This window comes from Hyaena hyaena, unplaced genomic scaffold (assembly GCF_003009895.1).
Source record: "Hyaena hyaena isolate Hyena2069 unplaced genomic scaffold, ASM300989v1 scaffold_404, whole genome shotgun sequence".
Lineage (NCBI taxonomy): Eukaryota > Metazoa > Chordata > Mammalia > Carnivora > Hyaenidae > Hyaena > Hyaena hyaena.
The window spans coordinates 1,321,036-1,334,049 of NW_024081036.1; the positions used below are offsets into that span (position 1 = coordinate 1,321,036).

At 40.4% G+C, this 13,014-nt stretch overlaps 1 protein-coding gene across 1 annotated transcript in view; it reads right to left on the bottom strand.

The window, feature by feature from the left end:
* Positions 1–13,014, bottom strand: part of DOK6 (docking protein 6) — a 370,759-nt gene that overhangs the window by 61,997 nt on the left and 295,748 nt on the right. The window contains exon 7 of the mRNA XM_039251938.1: positions 8,370–8,487. Coding sequence (XP_039107869.1) covers positions 8,370–8,487 — 118 coding nt within the window. The remainder of the gene's footprint in view (positions 1–8,369; positions 8,488–13,014) is intronic.

Below are 13,014 nucleotides of genomic sequence, written 5' to 3' on the forward strand. Positions count from 1 at the left end.
ATAAACTCAAAATGGATAAAGGACCTGAAGGTAAGACAGGAAACCATCAGAACCCTAGAGGAGAAAGCAGGAAACAACCTCCTTGACTTCAACCGCAGCAATTTCTTACTTGACACATCCCCAAAGGCAAGGGAATCAAGAGCAAAAATGAACTATTGGAGCCTCATCAAGATTCAAAGCTTCTGCGCGGCAAAGGAAACAATCCATAAAACTAATAGGCAACCAACGGAATGGGAAAAGATAGTTGCAAATGACATGTCAGATAAAGGGCTAGTATCCAAAATCTGTAAGGAACTCACCAAACTCCACACCCAAAAAACAAACAATCCAGTGAAGAAATGGACAGAAGATATGAACAGACACTTCTCCAAAGAGGACGTCCAGATGGCCAACAGACACATGAAACGATGCTCAGCATCCCTCCTCATCAGGGAAATACAAATCAAAACCACACTGAGATACCACCTCACGCCAGTCAGAGTGGCTAAAATGAGCAAATCAGAGGACTCGAGATGCTGGCGAGGATGTGGAGAAACGGGCACCCTCCTACACTGTTGGTGGGAATGTAAACTGGTGTAACTTGACAATAAACTATTAAAAAATATAACAGGAAACAGAGGTCATGGAGAAAAATATCATTGAAAATGTCTCTCCTATATGTCCTCCTATGTATTTCATAATTTGTGATGTGTCGCCCAAAAGGCACATTTTTAAGGAAAGCAGCATATGGTGAGACAACAATCAGCACACACGGTTTTGTGTCTGTGTATGCATGTACACACGTGTGCACATGCCCATAGATACATGACAAAGTCAGCTGGGCTTCAGCCATGGTGGTATTAACCTTTCCCCAAATTAGTATTAAGTACTAAGTTTATTTCCTACTGAATAAAATGGAATATATATTTTTAATAATAGTTTGATTAATATTGACCTTGATGTGTTACCTCCTATATTTTAAAAATTAGGTGGGGGGACACTTGAGGGAGAAACATCAAGTATAGAGACCAGGTTTCAGGTTTAACTCAAATTTCGATTTCAGGTTTGAATTAAAGAGAGCAAAGCAATTTATTTTAGTAAGACCACTGGCAGATTACACCAATCCAGTATAACATCTGGTAACTCTTGAGTCTTTTATCTTTATCTATCTTTATCTACTATTACGTTTCTGGTAAACAATGATTAAATGGCTGACTTGTTATACTTTACACTGGGCGCTCTCTTTAGATTTTGTGTTGTGCTATGTCAGGAGAACTTAATTAACCATCTAAATCTTACCTTTACCTTTAGTTCACCCAGTGGAATGCATTTTTGTAGAGAATAAATTGAGGCATAGCTGGCTCAAGCAACCTAGTCTAGCTTAGTGGGGAAAGGAATTTCTCAGGAAGGTTTCTCAGCAGTCAGGGTAGGACTCATCCCAGCAAGAATAGATCCTGGGTGGGATGGCTGCGTGAGGGGAGCAGCGCACTTCCCCGGCACTGAGCTGAATAAAGTCCTTCCAGGAAATTGCAATTCCTTGGCCTGAAACACACGGTCTAATTTCCCTTGGACTCCCTGGACTGAGCCTTGTAAGGCTTGGGAGAAGGAGGGCATCTGTTTGAGGGGCAATGTCCTGTTTATACTCACTGATGGGAAGAAAAATAAAATTAAAGGCTTAAGCCTGACATTTTATTTGTATCTTGCATTAAAAACTTAAGGTTAGGTTTAGAGTTAGATTTAGTTTTTCTAGAACTCTAAGAGCTAGAAAAGATTTCTTAAAGCTAGACTTTTATAAAGTGTTTAGAACAAAACAAAATTCCTCATGCATAGCAGAAACTCTGCAATAATATTTTAAAGTAAATACTAGAATACATTGGAGTTGGATAGCATACTTCCCTTCATCAGAGAAACTTCTTAGTGGCAATTTAATTTACTTCAATATACGGACAATGGTTAATAATTATTGAATGTTTATACCTAATGTGGATTATGGTATTTAAGTGCCATGATAGGAACCATTATCCTCATTTTAGACATGCAGAAAATGAGGCTTAGAAAGATTAACTAATTGCCCAAAGTCACACAACTCAACTGTGGTAAAGTTAATATTCAGGTATATTGAACTCCAAAACTCAGTATCTTCACCTACAGACAGTACTTCTTCACCATGATAGAGCCCTAAATTGGGCTGCGCCATAGGGATAAAAGTCATTTGAAGTTGCTGCCTCACAAATGAACAGAAGAAGAGGGTTTATGAATAAATACATTGGTATGTTAGAGTTGTATGTACTTGTCTGGGAACACAGAAGAGGGAGTGAGTAATTATTGACAGTAGCATGTGAGGAACATTTCACAGTGAGAACATCTGGAGCATTTTTATGGTGTCTGTTTTGGGAATCAATGCATCCATTTATCTCTAAAAACTGATATCCAGGGGCACCTGGGTGGTTCAGTTGCTTAAGTGCCTGACTCTTGATTTCTGCTCAGGTCATGATCTCATGGTTCATGGGATGGAGCCGCACATGGGGTCGTGTGCTGACAGCGCTGAGCCTGCTTGGGATTCTCTCTTCCCTCTCTCTCCGCTCCTGTCCCTCTTGCATGCTCTCTCTCTCTTTCAAAATAAATGAATAAACATACATTAAAAAAAAAAAAAAAAGACAAAACAAAACAACCCCACACTGATATCTAGGGAGGCATTTGCTGCCTTTGACTTACTCTTCTAAGATAAAGATATGCAGTAAATGTTCATAAAATGATTTACTAGAAAGTGTTGATTCTGGAACTCATATTTGGGGGGTTGTTGCCACATCTCCACCAGCGGGCTGGGGCCTCACGCCCCAGGCTGGGCGATGCACTTGGCTGCTGCCAGTGGCCATGACCGACTCACCTGCCAGTGTGCACATTGCATCGAATACTGAAAATATGCAGGCTCCTTTTTGACCATCAGTGCACTTTTCTTTTCTCTTTCCTTTTTTTTTTTTTTTTAAACTTGTTATACAAGGCTTTTATTAACTTTGCAATACGGAAAACCTCATAAGATGAAAATCTAAACAGAGGGTCTGGGTGGAAACGATTTATAAACAATGCGAACTTGAAACTGGGGAGGAAAGACAGAGGGTCATAGTCAAGCGAAGAGTGAGTAAATCCTTCGATTTACCTCCGTAATCTAAGTCAGAATTCTATTTACTGTTTCCTGAAGGTTATCGTTAATTCTAATTGCCTGTTTGCATCCTGTCCTTCTGAGGAATTGAAGCTGCCAATGCCCTTTCGGTGAGAGTAAAATGCCTTCTGTGTAATCAGGTTTGCCATTGGGCTGACGCGGGCGGTGTACAGAGGGCAGGAGGCGGCCATTCAGAGCTGACAGTGAATATTAATCAGTGTCAACAAAAGCACAACTCCAGAAGTTGCCACTTTTACGGACGGTACCCCCCATCATCCTTGATTCAGTGAAGGTGTTCAAGCTGCTCAAAACTGAGTCCCAGCACATCCCCATAGGATTTTGTGTCCAAGTGAGTGATGAGTGGATCAGAGAGACGTCAAGGATGGCACAGAGTCCCGAAGCCCACTCACCGGGGAGCGTTTTCAGCCCGCACTCTGGACCCCGCTTCACATCAGCATGGCCGGTGGAAGAGCTTCTCCAGAGGGAAAGCAGCAGGTGGGAGATACAGAAACCCCACTACCAGGTTACAGGGACAGTCGCCAGCATCTCACAGACCATCCTTTGCTTCCCAGGTGAAGACCTGCAGTAGTAAGTGTCTGTGGACTCAGGCCAATCCTAAAGCAAGAGGCAGACAAGCCGACGGAGCCCTAAGCCTGTGCAGGGGGCAGATGGGTGCCCAGGATGGGCTGTGTGTGGGACCAGACACGATGGTTCCTTCCGGGGAACCTTTGAGGAATTTCCTGAAAGGAGATATGGTAGCCACGTGGCCCCCTCCGCGTAGCCTCTCCAACCGTTTCTAAATTCATTCATTTGCATTCAGCAAGGACTCAGTGAGTGTCTGCAGTGAGCCTGGTACCATCCGTGGTTTTTACTGGATTGATTTGCCATTTTCAATAAATGCTTTGCCACCTTCCCACATCCCGATGTAAAGGCCCTGCTACACAGCGGGTCATACAGATATGGGAACAGGGACCACAAGTCCAAGGGAAAGAGAACCGTGACCTTCTGATGGGATTTGTTTCTTTCTTTTTCCTTTTTCTCCCTAACGCCCCTCATCCTTTCTCATTTTTTAGTGTTCCTCATGCTCTTCATACATCTACTAATGGTCTTAGAACAAAAATTCTAGAGATATTAAACAGATGGTATTTTTTTAAGCATTTAATTTTTTTAAGTTTATTTATTTATTTTGAGAGAGAGAGAAAGAGAGAGCAGGGGATGGGAAGAGACAGAGGGAGAGACAGAATCCCAAGCAGACTCTTGTGCTGTTAGCACACAGCCCTCCGTGGGGCTTGATCCCACAAACTGTTAGATTATGACCAGAGCCAAAGTCAAAAGTTGGATGCTTAACTGACTGATGCTTAACTGAGTCACCCAGGCACCCCTTAAGCATTTACTTTTGAGTCAAGAGTTCAAAATCAGGTTTCCTTCCTTGAAGTGCATGGTTTCCCTAAGTCTCGAGACAATATCTCTAGAATGGGTTGTGACACAAAAATTTTTCATAAATGTGTAAGTCAGATAAATACTAGCAGCGAACTACTTCCTAGTACAAACTAATCATCCTTATTGTCTGGCAAAAATCAAGAACAGGAATAGTCTTTACCCACACTCTCTGGAAGACGAGCCAATGTGACCCAACCTCTCACCAGCCATCGAGGTGCAGAGATTTTACATAGTAGCTGCCTCGTCCTTAGCTATCTTGTACTTGTTGAAGAGAATTATTTCTTTCGTCAATCTTTTGACTCCAGAGAGCCAGAGTACAACAGAGAAACCATCAAAAAACTTATGCTTTCAGGGCACCATTCTGGGAATACAGTGCGGAGAGATTTGGCAGATCCTATTGCACCTTTTTTCCAAACATTAAAGTAAATGCAAGACGTCAACACTGATACTCTGGTCTTTTTGTGTGTATCTTGCTGCTATAGTTATGGAACAGATGACGGAAGTGAATCCAATAAAAGAGAGCAAGTGAAGGTTTGAGAGTGACAGGCAATCGAAGTTACAGGTACGTCTTAAAGTAGAATAGATTTGTTTGCACACCATGAATATTTTTTTCAGTTCTAGAACATGTACTGCTTATTAATGAATCCCAATCTACTAAGCTTTAGAGGTATAAAGCTTTTCCCCCTTTACCTTCTGAATGAAAGCCTGCTGAATTTAATTCATATTGATCTCAGCTTCACAGTTAGAATGTAGAAAATATGATGAAAAATCCTAACGGTACATTTTTATCCCTCAATGCTACCTGCAGGTTACTTGACGATATAGCACCCACCATCGCCAGATTTTTCCTCTGACTCTGGAAGATCAGACTATGTTTTCCCCTTTGTAAAGAAGTGATGACCTTCATGGGGGACCACCAAGGAAGTGAGACACAAAGTAACTATACTTCCAAATGTAGTTTATTGAAAAAAAATGTAAATGCGTATGAAGGAGTGCCAGGGTTCACTTTTTCTATTTTTCTTTCTTATTTTGGTAGTTTTATCCTCCCCTGAGTCCATAAACACAATGCCTGTGTAGATTCCATACCAATAAAAAGCTATGGTCAAAAGACATTTTGTCCTTTGCTGAGCTTGACTGGCTCAACAGAACTAAAGGAGAATAAAATACATCAGCTTTGTCAAAGCATTGCTTTGGATACAGGTTACATCTGTATCCAGATATAACCTAAGATCACCTAAGATCTAGCTATCCAAGTAAGATGTTTCTCTCTCTATATATATGATATAACCATAAAATAACGTGTACAGAAAACATAAAATGTATTGCTCTATGAAGTATACAATACAAAAATAAACCTGCAATATAGTGAAATGTAATTTACATCAAATACATTCTCTATTTTTTGGCCTTGTAGTACTTAGTTGAGACATATTTCTTTGTTAACACAAAAACAACAAACAAACGGGTAAGAGCGTGGTGCTATTGCGACCATACGAGCAAACTGTTCATCATAATTGATAAAACATTTAAGCTCTTACCTTTGCTGGAAATTAGTATCAGTGAGACGGATCCTAGAGTGTTCTAATCAGTTACTGATTCTATTATATTGTAAGTCAACACTGTCCTTCTGCAAGTCTTCAGCAATGTTTTGAGAAATTTAAATGAGTTCTGGCGATTTTTTGTTGCATGCATATGAAATTATTTCTGATGTTGTGTATCAGTCTAAATGTCAGCTCTTCCTTCGGAGAAGAGTTCCCCACACACTACCACAAAAACAACAATCTTTCATTTGCTTGGATTTATAGAACACATTCTTGTCAAAACCCAAAGGTATCACGATATTGGTTCCAACCTTTTCCCAGCTTCTTTGCATTAACATCTCACTTTCTTTTAGCTTAGAAATGTGGTCATTTGCATTCTCTCATGTAAATGCTCCATATTTTTATTTTTATTTTATTAAACATCAATATTGTTAAAAACAAGACAGTAGGCTCAATATGGAGTCACTTAGGCTAAACCTCATGATGCTTACCTAAGACGTAACACATCATTACAGTTTCAGCTCTCCCAGAAAAAGACTCTTAAACCAGTCAATGAGGAACTACCCGGTTCGTACTAGTGAGGTAATCTGTCTGACAGACATCTGTGGTCCCCTTAAGGAAGTGACCTTGCTACACCCAATCCATTCTTGTCCAGTATAATTTCCTTGTCCCACTCCCTCTGCCTATAAAAGTCTTTCATTATATATAGCTCCTCAGACCTCCCTCCTATCTGCTAGATCACATGTTGTCCATTCATGAATAATTGAATAAACACGATTCATAAAATTCACTCAGTTGAAGTTTGTTTTTTAACAATAATTAGACCTATAGGTTTCTGTTTAAATAAAAATCACCTTACACTAAAAGCACATTTTCTAATTATTTCTGATCACAGGAGCAAGCACGATTAATCAACCAAGATCACGACTCAGCATTTGAGCAGAAGCAGAAAAGCAAAGCGTGGTCTCCTCTTTCTGATCCACAAGATTGTCAAGAGTCTCCTTGACCCTCTCCTCCCTATCCTATTAATAATTTTTCTCATACAAAGAAATAACACAAAAAGATAATAACTACCCATAAGCGGATTCATTTAAAATATAACATGCGAGTACCATCCACAAATTCCACAAATGACTACAATTGCTCTGACAGCTTTTCCTTGCAGAATGGCTCTTTCATCATTAATTCCCACCAACCAAATTCCATTAGTCTAGGTTTGAAACGCTGGCAAGCGTATATTGCTTTAAAAATACACCACTGCAGTTTCCGTATCATGAAAACATTTTGTTGTTGTTGTTGAAAGACTTAGTGTTGTTAATAGGAGCAAAGGCTAAAGTATGAAAGAAAAACCATTCTGAATATTCCACTATGCTGAAGGTCACAGAGTCATTCCTTCACCAGGTACTTATCAGGTGTCTATTATGTTCAAACCCACTGTGCTCAAAAACTCTTTGTTGGATGAGTGTTTTTTTGTTTTTTTTTTACTGTGTTTTGTTAGCCTTATTTTATAAGTGCCCACTCCCTTCAGTCTTGGTCAGCTGTAAGTCAATTGCTTATAATCGAATATTTTATCTGAAGGATGAGACTATTCATTTTAAGGCAACAGGGAAAGAATAGGGAAAAAATGCCAAAGCTGAGGTTGTGCTGCTGAGGTTGTGCTGTGAGGTTGACCTGCTATCAATGAATCTGATTCATCTGGTAAACTATTTAACTATTTTAGTTAAATAACCATCAATCATTAGGAAAAATACAGACGTAAAGTATTTGAGCTTATCTCCTGCCTTGCACCCTCCAGAATTATTTCTGTGCCAAGGCTCTGGCTAAACTTGAAGACTTCCGAGACTAGGTTTATGTAGCATTTTATTACAGAACCTGAAATCAGTCCCCTGAACTGACAGTCAATCCTGTTAAGAAAAAAGGATGCTAAGAAGGAAATTCTTTATGAAACAGCATGAAACAGACCCTTGTATGAGCTACTTTGAGCTTCTGATAATGTGTTTTGTATAATGTTCTAGTCAGGTGCCAAATAGGGTCCTTAGCCCTTAGAGACTTTTTGGAATCATTTCTACCGTGAGACTATGCAATGATAGCTTTAGACATGCCACTGTAAATCTCAGAGCCCCCACTGTGGCCAGTGACAGCTGATAAATGAAAAATGGAGGAAAAGGAAGCAAAGCAATTTGCATGACTCCTGGCCCACCTGTAGGAAGCTAATGGAGGTGCCGCTTGATTATTTTCAAGTTACTTGCCTTGCAAACTGTAGATTTCTCCAACACTGTTCTGACGGGTGATGTGATGCCAGTAGGCGCTACGAGGAAGAGATATCGATTTGGATAACGTCATTGGCTCAGTCAAGCTTGTCTGAAGCTAAAAGAAAAAGGAAACGTGTCAGGCTTGATGCAAAATATTAGGCTGAAATCTGCTCCTTCAGAAGTTGAGGGTTAAATGTGGGCGTCATATGACAGAATCTGTTATAGATCCCTAATTTGCCGTTTAAGGTTACTTTTTTTTAAAAAAAAAGTAAACGTGACTCCAAACATATATGAAACGAACACTTGTAGATGATTTGATATCATTCATTGATTTAGAAGGAACAAAAAGATGTACAACTGATTCCAAGGAGAATTCAAAGGGCGTATAGCCAACCCGGAGTGCAGGTAAATAGCTACAACAGTAACTAGTTAGTACCCACCACCAGACGAGTTTATGTGCATCTCTATGAATAAGAATTCTGTGCATTACTATCAGTTCTCTGCAATTTACCGAACTATAAACTAGCTTGTTGAGGAGGGACGGAGCCCTTTTACAAACACATACTCACAAACTGCGCCAAACACAGAATAATCCTTTATCCTTTAATCCTTTTCATCCATTTCTGATTACACCTTTTCCAGACACCTCCTCCCACCCTTGCTCATTGGATCTTTTCTCCAATGGACATTTTTTTCTGTGCTTCTGTGATAGGATCTTTTACGTATCAAAAATGTGTTTTCCTGAGAAGTTCTGTGATCAAAGTGTGGCAATATGTTCTTAATTGAAAAATAAATTTTAAGGTTCGCCCCAGAGATCAACACAACCACACTCAGGTGCTCAAGCATAGGGTTAGTTCCAAGAGAATGAAATTTTATATTGCATTTTCAAGAAATAAATTCATTTTTATTGATTCACACTAGGTTTTTTTTTAAAAAAGAAAAAACTTCCAGAAATGGTTTTATGTGTTCTTAGTACACATTTCTCTGATGCAATCTAAGCAAATGTTCGTTTTCTGACAGGCTAGGGGCAACCCTCTAATCAATAAAACCTCACATTTCCTCCTGATTGAATAACTGACTCTTGGCAGAAGTGGGAGCTGCGAAGATCATGTCTGTCAGGTGTGACCTCAGAGACCTGTGTGCTCCATGGGGGCGCCCTCTCCCACTGCACTGCCCTGCTTCTGGCCCTTGCCATTCTTTGTACCCAGATTCCCACCCTCCATGGAAGATATGGTCAGGAAAGCCCCTGATCGGCTGTAACAGGCCCTTTAAAGTCATATGAAGTTAAGAGGTTTCTACATTTTAATGGAAGATGAAACCAAAGGGCATGACCATATTGAGGCGATTCCATATTTTTAGCAGTGAGACATGTCTATAACGTCTATGACTTGCCACAAAAGTGCCCTACTCAGTGAATTTGAAAGCCTGGCCCTGTTGAAGGTATCTTTTTTAAAAGATGGCTCTGAGTGGCAACAAGATAACCCATTTGTATGTTTTTCAGAATTTGGGATATTTCGAAGTTTTCCTTCTTATTGTGAAAATTAACCACACCAACATCCCATGGCTGGTAGGGAGGGGGGTGACGGAGAAGCCAAATTTCCAGCATCTTTGGTGTGTTTGTTAACCCCACACACTTCTGGATTTTCCCCAGACCAGCAGTTGGAGAATGTGTGTGTGGGGCTATGCATGTTAGGAAGTATCAGGATACACACTAAATACCCACTCCTGTAAGGGACAGAAGCAAGGCTCACTGTATGAAATTAGCACTGGGACAAAAAGCCAATTTCTCATGTGAGGCATAAACTTAGTTCAACACATAACGTCTCTAGTTAGCGTGAGCAATGCCCATTAATAAACATCAGTTAATCAATAAAGTGAATTGCATATTCATCACGCTTCTGTCTACCCTTTATTGTTTTCTAATATATTGTAATTTGTTTATTACTGTACGATACACCACCCATGGTCAATTCACCTTCCCCAAACTACTTTTCCTTCTATTTTTTTTTAATTCTGGGAAACATGGTTCTTCCTAAATGGTTGGTCTTAAACACCATGGAAACACAGTAGACATTTTTTTTTTCCTGGAAACAAATAAGTTGAGAATTTTCTCCATAAAATTTTCATCTGAATCACCCCCTATTGTTTTGATACCTCATTTCTCTACTTCTCGATCTTCACGGTTTTCAAATTAAACATGACCTTTACCCTTTCATTTCATCATTTCCTTTTTATTCTATTTCAATATTTATTTCAGAAAAGTGAAAAAATCTGCATTTGAAAACCTGAATGTCTATGTTCTCCTGATCTCTGCCAAACATACAAATCTTGTCCACCATACCTCAGATGTTTAAATCTTCTGCTACACATCGGAGTATCCATTCCTCAGTTCTTATTCAAAACCAGGATCGAGTGTGCTCATGAACTATGAAGCCATTCTGTGCCATGTCTTTCAATGGCATCATATCATGGGTAGTATTCTATATGCTTTATTTGCGTGGAGGGTTGTAGATGGCTGCAATCAGACACAAGGTGCCTGGGCTCCCTCCTCTTAAATCTGGGCTGACTGGTGACTGATTTGATGAGTAAAGTAAAATAGACAGGACCTTCTGTTTGTTTTGGCTATGCCTTAGATGGCCTCTAAGGCAGTTTCTCCTCCCCTCCACCTATCCTGAGTTACTCCGGAAATCTGACTCCTCGGAGCCGCCATGTCTGGATGAAGCCCAAGCTTGCCATGTGCCCAGGCTAGTAATTCAAGGTTTGAACACTTCTTAGAGAATTCAGCCATTCTCAGTTTGCAGACAGAAAGTCACAACCCCCCAAATTCAGGGATTTGCTCAAGGCAAAATCCCAACTATAGAACCTCTAATAGGAAACGATTCTCTTGATTTCTTAGTCCACTGCTTTTTGGACTTTGATGTTGCTCTCTCTGGGGAAAAACGAGCTTCCTCTCCAACATGTTACAATATGCAAGAATACAGCCCCATACTCGGAAAACACCTACCATCCCAAGAAGCAGCAGGAAACTTTGAGAAGTACTCGCTACCAGCACCCTTTCCTGCTTTTGCCAAAAAAAATTCTCCAGGTTACCTTACTGCCTTTTAAAATTTCCCTTTGCTATTTTGAGATCCTGCCTCCCCCTGTGATAAACATTAATGCTAATTTGTGTTCCCGTACATAAATTCATCCATCTATTAAAAAAACCCTGCTAACCAATTTTACTTCTGGTCTATCTCTGCCCAATAATTGAGTAGATCATTTAAAAACTCACTAGCACTCGAGGTACAAATCTCAACTGTGGGAGAAAAGAGTTAGCATTTATGAGTCATTCCCTATGTGCCTGGCAATGTGCAAACTGCTTTCAGATGTTGGTTAATATTCGCATAAATTGTCACTAATCCTGCCATCTGAACTTTACAGACAAGGAAAATGAGACTCAGAGGGATAATGTAATTTGTTCATGGTGACATAGGCAGTGAAATGATGTCTCTAAGGCTTCAAAGACCATGATGTTGAAGAGAAGGAAAGCCCTTTCCTACCTTCCAAGGTCTTCTAGCTGGACTAAGAGGTAAATTCACCTGAGACACATTCGCAGAGGGAAAAAAACACACACAAAGTTTTATTACATGTGCAGAGAGGTCCAATAATGAAATTAAGACCCAACAAAAATGATCAAGGCAGGTAGATGTTATACTTTTAGACAAAGACACAGTAAATCTTTGAGGAACTGACAACACAAAAAGAAGTTAACTTAGCAAGTTTCAATTAGTAAGGACTTCTAGGGGTGCCTTGGCGGCTCAGTGGGTAAAGCGCTAAGACTCTTGGTTTCTGCTCAGGTCCTGATCTCACAGTTCATGAGTTCGAGCCCCACATCAGGGGGGAACTGACAGTGAAGGTCCTGCTTGGGAATAGATGAGGAATAGATGGTCAGTACGGGCAGGTGCGAGAGGCAGGACACTGGTGAGACACAGGTGAGCAATGCCAGTCACAGGGTGTGCGGTGTGTGTTTGCACACGTATAATAACCTAAGTCGGGAAAAGACAGTGTCAGCTTTCTCGGTATGATGAAGGGTTACGAAATGCCTCACGTTGAGTGGTGATGTCAACATGTTCCCTGGTATGGCTGAGACCAGAGGGCCTGGGGAGGGCACTGCACTGTCGAGGAGAAGCCCTCGAAAACTCTGAGAGGCCAGGGGACGCGCAAAGGCAACATGTGGGACATGTGTCAGAGGTAAAGAAAATAGTGTCCTGCTGCTTCACAAGGAAACGGCGAATCCAAGTGCAGCCCCAATTGCGAACATTTAGTTTATTTGTTCTTGGAAAAGAGCTCATGAAACTTGAAAACTGTATAGAAATAGAAACCCCAGAGACCTCTAGCCAGCCAGGCTCAGCAGTGTTTGGGTTTACTCAAACAGTCCTCTGAAGTTTGAAGGTTTACAGGCAATTGGTTTTTCACAGACTTGACTTAATTTTCAGTAGGGGACAACTCACACTTAATCTTCCATTTTATTCAAGATAAATGAAAAGGAGTTAAAAGATACCTTGCCGAGTTTGTACAAGACTAACAAATACAATGTCATTTAGTCATTTAATGGAAGTTGCTAGATGTCATTTAGAATTGGACTGTGCAGAGTATTATTCTC